We start from the raw sequence: 15,623 nt of genomic DNA, 5'->3' as shown, positions 1-15,623 counted from the left end.
ACCCACTAGTGCAGCCTGCACTACTAACACGTGGTAGTTAGTTTATGCAGACTGTCCTTATAAATCTCAACGTTCATCCTATAAAGTCCCATCACAAGGGAGAAACACAAACAAATAGACCAAAATTATATTACTATGCAAAACGTTTTTTTTATATTAATTTTGATAATTGATGTCAATGATGCTTCTCATCATGCTATGCTGTCTCTGATCTTGCACCCTTCTGCTGCTGCTTGCTTGATATGTGGATACACACACACCTGTCAACCCCTTATCAGTGCCCTACCTTACTACAGAACAACCTTATTGGTCACCCCGTGGTGGCGGTGGTGCCCTTATAAATCTCAACGTTCATCCCACAAAGTCCCATCACAAGGGAGAAACACAAACAAATAGACACAAACATTCTTTTTTTTGCCCGTATTGAAACGGCTGTACGCCGTATGGACCTGACAACTCAATATCCCTGTACAAGAATACGGGGTAAAGCGTGTGGGTTGACACGGTGTGGGTTCGTAGCGCAGCGCACTAACCGCTGCGCCACCGCTCCCCACAAGACACCAAAGGCGACGTTGACCGACCGGGTTACCATTTGTGTCTACATTTCATAACAAACATAAACACAACTGGAATGTCAATGCATTGATGCGGGTGGGGGAGCAATATGTACCATTACCGAAGCAGACTGTGAAGTAATCCGTCATTGATAATACCTCATGGTGCACCTAGCCTGGCACAAGCGCTGTCGTGATGTTGTTTTATTTAGTACGTACTGCCCCGTAATATACCGTTAATGTATATCAATAATAATGCGTATCCACGAGTCCGTTAGCTTCGTTCGTGATACATCATAGCCTAAGTTGACTCACAATTATAATAATTGGATTAACATTTGGGCCTGAAAACCAAAGCCGTAATTAAGGTAACGCTCATGCAAATTACCTGTATTTGGCACACACACACACACATGGTGTCTTTGTCAGAGTAATTGTCATGTGATGTACAGACAGCCCCTGTTTGTCAATCCACCACACTGGCTCAGTGCTAGATTTAAAGTTTTCGTGACTGCAGGGATCCATACTTTTTGGTTCTTTCGGTAAAGTCACGTGGGTATAAAATAAAATAATAAAATTTGATTATTTAATTTAATTTATTTTATACCTACGTGACTTTACCGAAAGAACCAAAGAGTATGGCTCAGTGCTATATATGTACGGTGTGTTGAACTTCACACGTGTGGCAGGGTGGAGGAGGGCAGGCCACACAGACAGGCATTGGAGTGGCATCCAAAGGTTGACAAGTGTGGTACAACTGTAGAGGAGTAAAATGGGGACGTGACGTCAGGTGTGCCGTTCAGTGCGATGACGTCACGTCTCCTAGGGTACTTAAGGGATACCCCGTGACGTAAGCGGGGTCACTATGGGAACGGGTAAAGTAAGCAGGGTGAAGAGGGCACCAGGGGTAGAGAGAGGGATCGAATAGTGAGTCTGGGGAGAAGCCGGTGGTGGCCGTAGAGGTGCGTCCACGATCCGACACGAGAGAGAGACCGGAGCTAGCCGACAGGGACCCGGACTCAGAGTAGGACCCCTAACCCCTGGGAGTTGTGTATCCTGCTGTGTAATATTGATAAGCTGTAATAAACCCTGGCGAAAACCCTTTACTTACCTCCGTCTCCGAGTACGTCCGTCGGAACTTCTCTACACAACGTTCATTTGTATGCACGTCACTTTACTGTCCAAAATGTAGATCTGATGCAGTCTATAACGCCTGTCGTACATAACTCTATCCACGAGCTAAGTTTCCCACCTGTCTGGGTTTTGACAAGGATATTCCTGGAATTGACCTTAAAATAAAAATGTGACGTTTCGGGCAATGACCCTCCTTCACAGCACATCAATTGAAACACTTCGATTGTTAAGCTAATCATACACGCATCTAATATCGTGTCAGTGTCAGTATATATTGGTATGTTCCAGAGGTGGGACAAAGTCATTGTTATGCAAGTCCAAGTCGAGTCGCAAGTCATCAAATTCATGACTCGAGTCTGACTCGAGTCCAAGTCACATGACTCGAGTCCACATCTCATAGGTGGGACAAAGTCATTGTTATGCAAGTCCAAGTCGAGTCGCAAGTCATCAAATTCATGACTCGAGTCTGACTCGAGTCCAAGTCACATGACTCGAGTCCACACCTCTGGTATGTTCTATGCTATGGGTTCGTGTGATCCCCCTCCCTGCAGCCACTAGAGGCCGCTACACCGCAATGTTTAAACAATTGACCGCTTAATAGAATCGGCAGGCTGGGCCACAAGCGGGTGCTGGCAACGTGAACACTGATGGGTCATCAGATGGGCTAGTACTTGTGAATGCTTCACAAATCTGGCTGTTGCCTGATGAAGCTAGTTGTAATTACTGGCGAAACGTCGTACTCAGTTTGTAAATGTTGTGGCTTGGCTCTCCAACACACTGGTTTTGCTGTACTCGTAACGAATTGGTATGTTCTGTTTACGTGACAAACCTTACTAATTGCAATACGGCAACAAGCGTTGATCCAATAATACTGGTAGGAACCTCCTGGTTACACCAGCCCACAGGGGATTATTGTGTCCGTCCGTCCGTCGTGCATCCAAAAATGGGAGGGGTGGGGCTGGGTGGAGAGGGGAGGGTGGGGCTGGGTGATGGGCGGGAGGGGTGGGGCTGGTTGGGGAGGGGCTGGTCACCCCGTGGTGCCCTTATAAAACTCAACGTTTAACCTACTCACGCCGGCTTGTGCCCGCCCTCACAGTCGGCCATATTTGCGGAATACACCACGCCGCCGTTGACCCTGCAGGCCATTGACCGAGCAACCCAACGTTCCTACCAGCTCCCTCCGCAGGAATGTGTTTATTTGCAAGCGCCCGTTCCGATGCAGACCTTGGACCGAGAGCTGACGCCACTGCCACACGAGACGCTGCAGGGCGACCAGTCAGACCACTCCGACTGGAACGCCTTCCTGTTCGGCGCACAGCGACATTGGGGTTAAGGCGCCGTTGCAGCGAGGCGCCCTCGCAGGTTGACGCGTTGCGTTCCAACGTCTCCGATCGCTTCCAGGAGCTCCTACACTTGTTGTTGTTTACACTATGGGAACCTTATTTGCCAGTAAAAATATGATAATTGGTTTTTTACCCTTCTATCTGGCAACAAAACTGACACCTTTTTACAAGGAGTCATGTTTGCATAGACCGCAATACCTGCAGTCATAATACAAACAAAAGACATAACTCTGATAGTGTGCATTGTCCTTGAAGTTGATTGGTCCATACCCGAGACAGCTTTCCTTAGAGCCTAGTCTCACATGGGTTGGACCAGATGACGCCAAAAGGCGCACAACTCAAAGACAATGCACCATCAGAGTATGAGAGCTCGGGGCAAGCATCTACACTATGGGAACCTCATTTGCCAGTAAAAATATGATAATTGGTTTTTTACCCTTCTATCTGGCAACAAAACTGACACCTTTTTACAAGGAGGTGTCAGTTTTGTTGCCAGATAGAAGGGTAAAAAACCAATTATCACTTGTTGTTGTTGCCGTATTGCAGTTTCATTCACGGGGGCAAAGAAGCGAACTTAGCAGCTCGTTGCGCTGCGCGAAGGGCACGAGGCATCTTTGGTCACGAGCCGTGCCGGATGAAACTCGTGCCGGGGGCTGTAGCACATGTTATAAAGGGGCCCTAAATAAAAAAAACATTTATTATTAAAACACAAATGTTTAACTTGCACATTATTAGAGCCCTCTTTGGGAGCAATACACTTCGCCTCCTATCGCCTTCACAGACTGCTGGAGCAAGTGCAGTTAGCGAGCACCTATTGAAGGCTGGCACGGCACACCAAGGTGGGTGGCCAGCACCACACCGAGCCGCCTTTGTCTCCCTAGTGACGATGTGTACTCATCGCACCCGGTATTCAGTCGAGGCTGAGTCGACCCAGGGGAGGTCCAGGACCGATTCAAAGATTCGTTACCGTGATTGCTAACGAGCTCAGATCGCCGGGTTCGTAGCGCCGTGTGCTAACCACTGCGCCAACACTCCCCCCCACCACCGATCAGCACGGTTGGCTACGTACGGTGTGAAAGAAGTTCGACACACATACACACTCCCCCAGCTGCATGTGTAGTGGTGATACGCGCTGGCAGGAGGGATCGTGAGGCAGCGCGTGGTGATTGGTTACATCGAGTGGATGCTCACATCGCGGTCCGCATAGGCTCCGCCCCCTCGGGAGCGGAGGGCTATGTAAGGCGATGCGCGATGGCACTCGGGGAGTTGGTAACCAGTGAAGACAGAAGACGGAGGAAGAGATAGGCCCTGGGACCCCTAGCCCCGCTGCCCTTGTAAGGAGCGGGGTTCTGAGAGGCTCAGAGGCGAGGCCTTGGGATTCACGGTCCGACGCCCTTGTAAGGGCTCGGGCTGTGTAGCCCAGTGGTCGAGACCCGTAGTCTGACAAGAGGGGTCTGATAGCTCCCCGTAGGGAGAGCGTAGCCGGAGAGCCTGAGTCTAGGCAGAGGTAGGCACGCGTACCCTACGGGAGAGACGGAGTACGACCCAAGCCGGGTGTGCGTAGGGGTCTGATAGCTTCCCGTGGGGAGAGCGTAGCCGGAGAGCCTGAGTCGAGGCAGAGATAGGTGCGCGTACCCCACGGGGAAGACGGAGTACGTGGCCGAGTCAGGCACGTGTGACATAGGTGTTATCTCGGTTGGGACTGTTACGTGTGCAACCGTTGTGAATAAAGAGTGCTGCCCCGTCAACTCGTCTCCCGCCAATATTGAAGATATTACACATGACAGCCAGCCACAGCAAGCGGAGGCGTCCACGAAGCTACGGGCAGTGACACGGCCCAGGGGACAGCGCCACTAATTGCAGAGGTTCACAATGCCAGGGTCGCCTTCATCATTACCGTGAGTGTCATCACCAACATTCACGATGCGTCGCAGTAAACGTTGAAAGATCTCCATGGGCAAGAGGAGGCCATCGCGTGCCGGCATCAGGGTCCACATTTGTCAAATGCGCAAATTACTCAATTCGGGATTATACTCCACAGTGATCGCCCCCGCTACTTGTCAGACAAATGTCCCCAGGTCACTCTTGCAAATGAGACTCATCCTGACCTCTTGAGTAGACTAAACACAACTCTTGTTGAACCATTGGCCGAGTCGTCCTGAATGGCCCCGATCTCAAAAGGTCAGCAGGGTTCATCCTCGAATTGGTGACCACCAGAGCTTGCCAGTTCGTTGTCGGCATGGCGTTGTGCGGTGACCAGGGGATGGCAAATGCGACTCATCCTGGCGCCTCTTGAACTCTCGCCTGGTGAAATAAACGTCACTGAAAATGTTGACCGAGTCACCCTGGAGGGCCCCCCCCCAATGTTGACCAAGTCACCCTGGAAGGCCCCCCCCCTCACCCCCCGATCTCGAGCACGTGTGAGGGGATTCGGGATCGATGTGTCCCGCGCCGCGAGATGAGCGGGTGCCCAAACTGGCAGTACAGAATCAGAATGTTTATTCATAACTCTGTTTCACAGATGTCGAGTACAGCTGTGAGACTCAACGGGCATGGGTGGTCTAGCCAGCCGTGGTGTCGGGGTCACGACCATCCGCATAGAATCTACGAAACAAGATGGACCCAAACAATGGAATGGAGTGAAATATAAAAAAAAAACATTAAAGATAGCTGTAAGGACTGAATAGTGACGGAAGAAGAGAGATGGAAGGTTCATACCTGTCAACCCCTTATCAGTGCCCTACTGCATTACAGACCAATTCAGACCTCATTGGTCACCCCGTGCCCCTATAAATCTCAACGTTCATCCTAAAAAGTCCCATCACAAGGGAGAACCACAGACAAAAACATTTGCCCGTAATGAAACGGCTGGAACGCCATATGGCCCTGGAAACTCAATTTCCCTGTACAAGAATACGGGGTAAACCGTATGGGTTGACAGGCATGAAGGTTACACAAATTTGGAGAAGATTTTGTACATCGACCAACCACGGCAGCACGTTGGATGAGAAATCGTGATGAAACCAGCGTCGCTCATCAATCAGGGGACTGGAACTGCGGGTGTATGCAGCCACTAGAAGAGATGTCTTCTCCGGGTATTCAATGATTAAGCTTCACAGGAGCATTCATGAAGAACAGGTGAAACAACAACGAGTGTTCATACAAAGCGTTTGTTTAATGGTCGTTTAAAAACAAAGCAACAAAGAATTTGCCACGCTTGAAATAAACCGACAAAAAGTTTATTACCATATTCATCAAAGGAGCGATACGATTTTTAACGCCAGTCGCAAATAATGTAATTAGTGTTGACTAAAATGTCAGTCAGCCCTTTCTTTATATCAACTGCAGTTAAGGAGTTTAACGACTCAAAAACGATCAAACTGTGCACGAACTAGCAGCACGACACGTCAGATGTCTACGGAAGCTAACACCCACTGGTGTTGAGAACACTTGCCACTGTTTAGTTATTGACAGTCTTCGCGGTGCCGGAGGTCACCGGTGGGGGTCACCTGTGCAACCTCGATTCATTTCAACCGTCGCCAAAGATGATAACGCTGCTTTCACTGACAATTTTTTTTTTCTATGGGCCATTTCGCACAAGACGTCCAATTGTGGACATCGCTCGCCACACTTACACAACCGTAATCCACGTTGTTCCCACATTTCCAGCCCATCCCACTCCCCCCCCGCCCCCGATTACAAAAACTCCATCTTCTCTTTGGTTGTCCATCTGTAGACCACACTTTGTTAAAATTTCAATAAAAGGTTAAGACAACAAACAAATTGTAGGTCGGCATTCTCAACGACAAGTAAGGCCCTGTGCAGATAAGGGAAACGGGGCCCTAGTTGCAACTCTGGTCCTGGAAGATGGAACTTACGGGTGCCCATAAACAAGGGGGCATAACTGACACAGCCCCTAAATATTAATTAATCTAACACTGTATGCATGTTGCATTTCTTTCGTACCGTATGCAGCCAACCGGTGGCAATCAGAGGTGTGATATGGCTGCGTGTATCATCGGACACACGGCGAGCAGCCACAGTGGTTCCCCGTGGCGTTGAGTCATTGCTGACGAGTTAAACTGCCGCCCCCCCGCAGTGCACGTACGCGAGATGCTCGGAAAAGCGGTGGCGAAGATCTTTCTCCTGCGTCATTCGCCCTCTCGCGCTGCGTGCACTTTCCCCGCATTACGCCCACACGACTTTCCCCCTCCCGCCGCGCCAGCGATTGCTTTCACGCCGCTAAATGACGAACTGCGGGAGGTGTGTGCAATCACGTCTTGCCGATTGCCCTAACATCTGGGGGCGCGCGTGTGCAGTCACGTGCTGCGTAGCTTTGGCTAAATGCAACGCAGACTGATGTCTTGTATGGGAACGCACACAAAGTATACTTCATCGTGTTCATTGGCAACAATGAGCATTTGCTGTGTGAAGGAGCTATAGTGGGGGACGACGACGACGACGGAGCGTTCTTAACGTAATAAAATGCGAAGGGGAAGAGTAGTGCCCTCGAACATCTTGCTCAGTGCACTGCTGGTGGAAGCCCCCCACCCCCCTACTAGAGGGAGCTCTGTAGAACACCTCTGGAGCGAATTTGGCCTAATCTTCCAGACCAGCCAAACGTCTTTGAAGAGGTGGGAGTACCCACACTTTACCCCACCACACCACGTGACCATGTGCTTGGTGGATAAAGGTGGGGGAGGGGGGATATACAAAACACCTCACCAGCAACCATTCATATATCGGATTTTTTTTTTACACGTTTGTAATTTTCCTAAGCGATGGATCTCTCTTATACTCCCACGGTCTAAATGTGTCTCGTGATATTGCACTCATTAATTTTGGCAGTCGCCTGCTTACAGGTCTATAGGGTCCAGATTAATCAGAGTTGTACGTTGGCTGGCTTAAAATACTCTTTGGAACACCGTCTGATGGAACAGGCGTCCCATTACCAAACGCAGCCGTAGTCAAATCCTTGCGACCACTCCCGCAGCATCTCCGTTAGCTCAATTGGAATGTGCGGGGAACTGCAAACGACACTGGAGATGCATCTGCGTCTTATACTCCACGTGAATTGTCACTGCGCCTGTGCTCTCTGAACCCCGGGAGAGGTTGTGCGTGTTCAGCTAGGTGGCAGGCGCACACCTGCCGATTGCTGAAGGCATGCGGGCTGGCCACTCGCCAACAATGAGCCAGGGCTATGTTTTAGGGTCACCTATTGGTCCATGTCAGGCAAATATATATATTTTTAAAGGGACCGCAGATCCCACCCCCACTCACCCAACCCCAGTTAGACAAGGAATTTCGTTACACTTGCAGAAGTTACGTATAAAATAATACTTCTCTTATCAATATACTGTAGTACTGTGATAAAGTATACAATCGTAATATTACAAGGACTCTATTACTTTATTTACACTCACACCGAACGACATTCTCTGGAACCCCCTACCCCCGCCACCCCAACCAAAAAAAATAACAATATATAAAACAAGCATTTTACAAAACTAAATTTTAACGGCAAAAAAAAAAAATCTCTAAAAAATATTTCTTAAAACAGAAAAAAATTGGAGAGTTAACAAATAAATTTGTGTTTAAATTAGAAACGAGTGGGTGGGGGGGAGGAGGAGGAGGGAGGGTTTTTTTGCCGAGACAATCATTAGCTCTGCTGGGCGATGCTCAGCGAGGGCGCGCTCATGTCCAGGCGGAGTTTCTCCCACTCAGACGCGGCTCCTTTGAGCGGCTGCTGATGCTGCTGCTGCTTGAGGAGCTTGGGGATGGGGGGGTCCTCTTCTCCTGCAGCCGGGGACAAAAACAAACCAGGCAGGCCACCGTCAGCATAGACTGACGTGAACAATTTTCACCACCACCATAATCATGGCTTTGAAGATTGTTTTTTTTATATTTAAGATGGTGCAATTCATCTCAATTGCAAGGCCGCGTTGTCAGCCAAAGGCAGGGCAGCACAATCTGTTGGACTGTACTATGCTCCAGTCGTACAATGCATCCTGCCTACACGGACCGGTACAGACCAGCGTGGTGAAGTATGGTCAAATAAATTCCACTGCCCCCATGGCATTGGGAGGAGGGCCCTCAACTTGCAACGCATTGACAAGTGCCGCATGTGTAGACATGTACGACTCATGTAAATAATGTGAACACTTTGTGGCAAGTGATTCCGATCAGTTTGTTGTGGCCACATTTTTGTAAAGATTTACAAAAAAATATCTGTGGTTGAAGCTAAGTGGATCTATGCATATCGTTATAACTCATGCAATATATGTTGTCTTTAAAAAAAAGTGTAACATTTTACAAGGTTTTGGATTGATTATTAATTCAGTTTTTCGTGATCTTGGGTTTTGTGCAAAAAAACATCTGGAAACTTCGGTACACTTATCACGACACAGTGAAAATATTCACACAGAGCAATGTATTCTGTGCATAAGAATTTCAGAGAAACAATAACACATTCCTGCGCTGTACAAACACGATCACAGAATTATCAAGGGTCACGGAAGTTACACGTGCGTTTTTCGAAATCCCCTCACAAAGCCGAGGAGTGCCTTGTCCAAGCGACGCAGTCTTTGTTATGTCAATCACCGGTAAATCACTGGCCACCGTCGACAATCAGAACCCGCAGACGCAGCGCACTTCGCTGACTCCACACGCAGGTGTGCCCAGCTTCACTTGCCCCCGGGAGGTGACATGGGGGGGGGGGGGGGGAGCCGAGCGTGACACGGCACAGAGGGCGTGCGTGGGGAGATGAGGGTGAGGACGATGTGCGGATGACGGACACCAGTGTCAGGCTAGCGCTGAACCGCGGGCTCGGGCATCGTGGAGAAGTGGCCCGCGTCCATTGTTTCCCAAGCCTCTCTTTCTCCGAAGCAGCTCGCGGTGCATTCGTTCACGAGCGTGAACAGATTGCCACCTATGCTCGCGATGCACGCGTCGAATAGGGAGCGCGAGAATCAACCGATTTCAACTCTTACATGTCGCGCGTAAAATTTATTGGCGTGGCCCCGACTGCAGGCGCTGCATTCGCCACAGCGGTAAAAAGCAAAAAAATTAAGTGTCAAAATCTTGAGTCGAATTGTGACCCCCGATTCGTGATAATTCGTCCAATCGCAAAGGGGATTCACTTAACAGGCTGTTGGGGCAAGTGCTGTTAAGCGTGCACCTATGAATGGCCAGCACGCCACATGAGGTGGGGTGGCCAGCACCACGCCCGGCCGCCTTTGTCTCCACAGCGGCGATGATTTTATACACCGCACCAGGTACTCATTTGAGGCTGAGTCGATCTAGGAGTGGCCCAGGACCGGTTCAGATCATCGTCACTGGTGTTGGCGAATCGAACTCGGGTCGCCGGGGTCAGAGTGCAGCGCGCTAACCGCGACGCAAAATATCGACTCCTACACACACACAACAGGGTGTGTGTAGAGATGTGGGTTGGGGGGGGCGAGCTGTTGACACACAGGAGGAGGAGGAGTAGGAGCTCGTGACAAGCAGCAGGGATGGGGGAGTCAGTAGATTTACAGGCGACTGAACGAGACAGCCCCCTTGGAAGGGATGGCCGTCTCCCATTAATGTCAGAACATCTGCACGAGTTTTTGTGGCTGATGCAGGTGTGTGGCATTAACCGCATCGCCCCAGCCTCCCTTCGCAGAGGTCGTTTCATCTCAGCAGCCCTGAGGCCACCCCCAACCTCCTCCAGAGGGGCACACCCCCCCCCCCTTTCTCTACGCACTCGCACGCGATTGTTATTTACTCTGCCATTAATCAGGCCGCCATCCGAAACGGCGGCCTTTAACCTTGACCGACGGCGGCGCATCGGTCAAGCAGTAGCCACGACAGTTTCTCCGACCGCCTCGGCCATTTGTCCACGCTCGCTGGCCGACGAAAAACTCAGAGCCGTTGTAGTTGTTCGACCGTGCAGCTTCGCAACACGGTTATCGACGGGACGAAAGATCACGCGATTTAATGAAGAATAAAATGCGTGTGGTGTATTGTAATCAACTGACCATCGGATGTGCACTGCACCACTTATCAAATGGACATCTACACACAGCATTCCATCATGTGACAGTTGTGCCCAGAGTAAATATCATTAATTAAAATTATTAAACGCATCGATAAACTACCAGGGTGTAGTAACACGCTGGGGGCCTTACCACAATCTTGCCCGGATGCATCAAGTAAATGCGTCCCCCACCACTTAAAAGAATCGAAAGCGTGGTTTGCCGGCAAATATTTCCCCGCTCCTTTATCTCGGCGAACACCGCCTGGAATTATCTTAAAACACGAAACGGACCGTTACGTCTGTTCTTCACAAAGTGAGACACAAACAAGGGCTCCCTCCCCACCAACCCCTCTTTGATCGCGGCCCGCTTCTAATTTAACGTCGTACGAGGGGGGGGGGTGGTAAGGGGATATGGTGCCCGAGGCAGGCGTTTAGTAACTCCAGAAAATGGTCGTGGCCATCTACGGCTCTGTGTCACCGCTCGCTAGCGCAGAGCGCTACGTCGCTGCAGGCCAGAACACAATACGGGCGGACGAAGCCGCGGCACCGGACGGAGCCCCCCATTATTCTGATCCCTTTGCCCCCAGTTCAAAGTCAAGCCTCGTAATGGTGCAGGCACCGACGGTAAGGAGGCGGAGGGGCGTTGGGGGGCGAGGGAGGCGGGGGGGGGGCGGTTTGGGGAGCGGAGATGAAAGGAGGTTGCTAATGGGCTCTCGCTCGAAAGCAACAAAGAGAAATGTCCAAACGCGAACAAGGCCAGAAGCATATGGGGGTCACCGTTCCGCACGTCCGATCAGCACGGTCGGCTACGTACGGTGCGAACGAAGTTCAACACGCAAACGGTATATAGACGCGGAATCAAGGATGCCGATCCGGAGCAAGAGGATGTCGTAAGAGATTCCTCTGTGCAGACGGAGATTCAAATGGACACGAGATAGCGCTTCAGGAGTAGTTTGTACATTGATGGAATTCACTTTGTTTGATCAGTGTGGGCAACACATTCGATGTGTGTGCGGCACAGCACAGTTAGATGTTTTGATAGACTACTTCACCTCCACAACGAGGTGGATTTTTAAAGCTCTTTTTCAAATATTTGCGTCTTTTTAAAAGACCTAAACCTAAAGGCGTTCCCGAGGCCTGATATGAGTTTGTTTTAATCAATGTTCAAATTTAATAAAGCTTGGTAAAAATGTAAGTTGTAACAATGCATTGATTTGTTGATTTATGTAAACTTTGCGCGTGAGAATGAATGTTTATCGATTCATGTTTGTTGTAATAGGTAATCGTGACCCCCGCAGTGAGCAGTGCCCGCCACATTCACAGTGACCTTGCAAAGAACATTGACTCTCGACTCAAATCACGACCCGAAATCTCGACGATTCATGGACTCCACCTGTTGTGAAATATGAAACAATACTCTGAAAGATTCTAGATAATTATTGCATCAAGTTTTCCACCAATATTGAAAAGATTCTACATGAGAGAAGCATTACTTAGAAAACATCACGAACAATAGCACACAACGTGTGTTTCCATCATGTACTCAAAACACATGAGCTAGTGGTCCCAAACCAACTATTTCTCTTCTTGGTACAACTCTGGATATCAAACATGTTTGTTGCAAAAATAATATTTTTTTTCTGAAAACCTCGTCATTTTAAGGGAGCTTGTGCCCAATCTGGCCAGATCTAAGCGTGTTTGAGGGCCTGCAAAAGTGCTTGGATGGGCGACCACCACGCACACAACCGGTTCTCATATTGCCTGCAGGGTTACGTGCTAGGCAGCAGAGGGCAGTACAGCAGAGAGAGTTATTGGACTGTACTTTGACGCTGCCACACCCAAAAATCCATCGTCACAAACCCGAACTGACCGGCACGGTAAAGTACACGAAATCAATTAATCAGAGTTTTTGATTAGCTCCCATCACCCAGTACAACAATGCTTTGTGATGAAGTGGGGAGGCTCTCATCCAGCAGTAGATCGACAAACATATTCGTAGACACTATGTAAATGCAGAAGAGAAGTTTTTATGTATTTGGAACGGGATGCTGCCCCCCCCCGCCCGCCCCCCCAGTTCTAAAGAAATGAGTTGTCAATCCTGACGATTTTAAAGTGCACAGCTCCCAGCGGCTTGCTAACATCGGAAGGAAGAACGTTCCAGACATCCGCAGAAGCGCACCTGAAAGCGAGCGATGCGGTGGCCGTCTTCGTTCGACGGTTAACCGAAAGCCGCTGAGGAATTTGGCAAATTTACCCCCAAAAATTGGTAACATTTGCCAAATTTGTTACAATAATACCGCCGCATTTCAGACGGGACCCTGCGGTCGCTGCTGGCAAACCGAACCGCGACGCTCCGAGCGTTCGCCTCACCGAGCCCCGAGGACGAGGAGATGCTGCCCGTGGTCGAGTCGGTCTCGCCGGGCTCCGGCGCCAGCAGGGGCAGCGCCGACTCGTGCTGCAGCGAGGGCAGCGAGGGGCCCTGGGCCAGGGAGGGCAGCGACGCGCCCCGCGTCAGGGACGGCGGCGCTTCGTAAATCCCCGAGTCGCGCAGCAGCCGCAGGGCCTGCCGGTCGGGGGAGCCGCACGCGTCGCGCCGGGGCGGCAGCAGCGGGGACGCCAGCGCCGCCTCCCCTCCGCGCGCCTCCGCCGAGCCCGGCCCCGCATGCCTCCCCTTGGCTCCCGCGTCGCTCCCCTCGTCGTCGTCGTCTTCGTCTCTCTCTTCCGCCCGGGGCGCGTGCCGGATCACGGGCACGCTCAGCAGGCCGCCCGCTCGCGCTCTGCAGCCGCCGCCGCCGACGACAACGGACGGGGTGCCGCCCCCGCCGCACGCGCCGAGGTCGCGCGACGCCGCCGAGCCGCCCCCCGACCGCGCGGCGGCGCGGCCGTAACCGTAACCGCGCGTCGCTCGCCCGCACGCGGCCCTCGGCGCCTGCACGCAGCCCCGCTCGGCCGAGATCCTCTCCATCCCGTCTCGGCCGCGCCGCCTGTGGCTCCACCCTATGGCGCCCGCCGGCCCCGCCCCCTCCTCCTCCCTCTCCGACGCGGCGCTCGACGGCGGCGGCCGCGTCGCGTCCACGTGGCCCGGTGCCCGCGGCGGCGTGCACTGCCGCTGGAACCAGTCGGGCGTCTGCCGGATGTAGCTGTGCACGTCGGCCACGGCGTCGGCCAGCGCGCGGCCCGCCGCCGCTGACCGCAGGAGGCCCTCGGCGTCGAGCTGCCGCTGCTGCGGCGCCGCCGCCGTCACCTCCGCCGCCGCCGTCTCGCCGTCGCGGCCGGCGTGCAGCCGCTCCACGAGCTGCGGCAGCGCCTCAGGGAGGCGGAACTTGGTGCCCGGCAGCTCGAGGACAGCCGGCGCGTCCTGCTCGCTGGAGTAGTCGAAGTAGACGCCGAGGACGCGGTCGCCCGCCCCCGCGCGCTCCCCGTCGGCGCCGCCCGCCGGGGCCCTGTGCCGGCGCAGGTGTTCGGCAATCATGGGCACCGCCGCGATGAAGAGGTCGGCGAGGCCCTGGCCGGAGCGGCGGCGCGCGCCCCTCCCGGCGTGGGCGCCCCCCGCCCCCCGGTGCCGTCGGCGCTTGTCCACGAAGAACTTGAGGCCCTTGGAGCAGACGACCAGGATGAAGTCGGACTCGTTGATCTGCCGGTCGAGCCAGTCCAGCTTTCCCTCGGCGCTGATGATCAGCTGCTCCCACAGGTCGACGCTCACCTGAAAGTAAAGTGGGGGGGGGGGGGGGGTTGGAGCCACGTCGTGCCACTGCGTCAACGGCGGGTGGGTTCAGTCGTTCGTTCACCGAGTGCGAGGTGGTCTCACTTCTGCGAGGTGGCAGCGGGGAATTGGGTTGAGTCCACGGGTGACTAATTTGGTTGGACCTATCCGAGGGCTGGAACTGTTATCCCCTTGTGTGGTGTGATGGGGTTTTTCCACCGCACTCCTGTGACCCACCCACGTGCCAAACACCCACGAGGCGGAACTGGCCAAAAGCATCCCGGTCGCGATTTTAGGGAACGGCACGTGCGGCCGTTTGACCCACCGCACGTAACATTTTACGAATCGATTCCTGCAGAGAATAAATCGTGACCCCCCCCCCCCCCCCCGATGGAATTGCGAGGGAAGTCATTGATTACATGCCTCGTGACCATCGTGGGGAATGCGTGTTTGGGTACGAGGGGGGGGGGGGTGGGCGGGCAGGCGGTTTTGATCGGTGGGGGAGAGGTGATCGCGCGTCTGGATCAGTGAAACGCTCGCTTGTCTAGGCCGGCTGGCTCGCTCTCTCACCCTGCAACCGGCGCACTCCTGCAGGAAGCGTGCGAGGTGGAGCACGGCGCTCGTGTGCTTCTGCCCGTCGCGGCCCGAGTAGCAGAGGAAGATCTTGGGGCGCGAGCGTTCGCCCACCGCTCCCACGAACTGCGAGCAGACCTCCGAGCTCTCGTCGTCCGTGAACTCGTGGTAGCCTCCCTCGGCTGAGACGGGGGACGAGGAGAGGGGAACGGGGCGAGCGGGGAGGGGAACGGGAGAGGTGGACAGGGCCAAAGTGAGTGAGCGGCGATCGGGAAGATTGTGATGGTGGAGGGAGAGTA

At 52.7% G+C, this 15,623-nt stretch overlaps 1 protein-coding gene across 1 annotated transcript in view; it reads right to left on the bottom strand.

The window, feature by feature from the left end:
• Positions 1 to 6,185: 6,185 nt before the first annotated feature.
• Positions 6,186 to 15,623, bottom strand: part of IL17RD (interleukin 17 receptor D) — an 89,680-nt gene continuing 80,242 nt past the window's right edge. Inside the window, exons 11-13 of the mRNA XM_078610538.1 lie at positions 15,322 to 15,506; positions 13,419 to 14,751; positions 6,186 to 8,827 (exon numbers count right to left, since the gene is read on the bottom strand). Coding sequence (XP_078466664.1) covers positions 8,691 to 8,827; positions 13,419 to 14,751; positions 15,322 to 15,506 — 1,655 coding nt within the window. The 3' untranslated portion in view covers positions 6,186 to 8,690. The remainder of the gene's footprint in view (positions 8,828 to 13,418; positions 14,752 to 15,321; positions 15,507 to 15,623) is intronic.

This window comes from Lampetra planeri, chromosome 34 (assembly GCF_965212315.1).
Source record: "Lampetra planeri chromosome 34, kcLamPlan1.2.h2, whole genome shotgun sequence".
NCBI lineage: Eukaryota > Metazoa > Chordata > Hyperoartia > Petromyzontiformes > Petromyzontidae > Lampetra > Lampetra planeri.
Note: the sequence above shows the minus strand (reverse complement) of the source record. Positions and strands in the feature narration are given on the sequence as shown.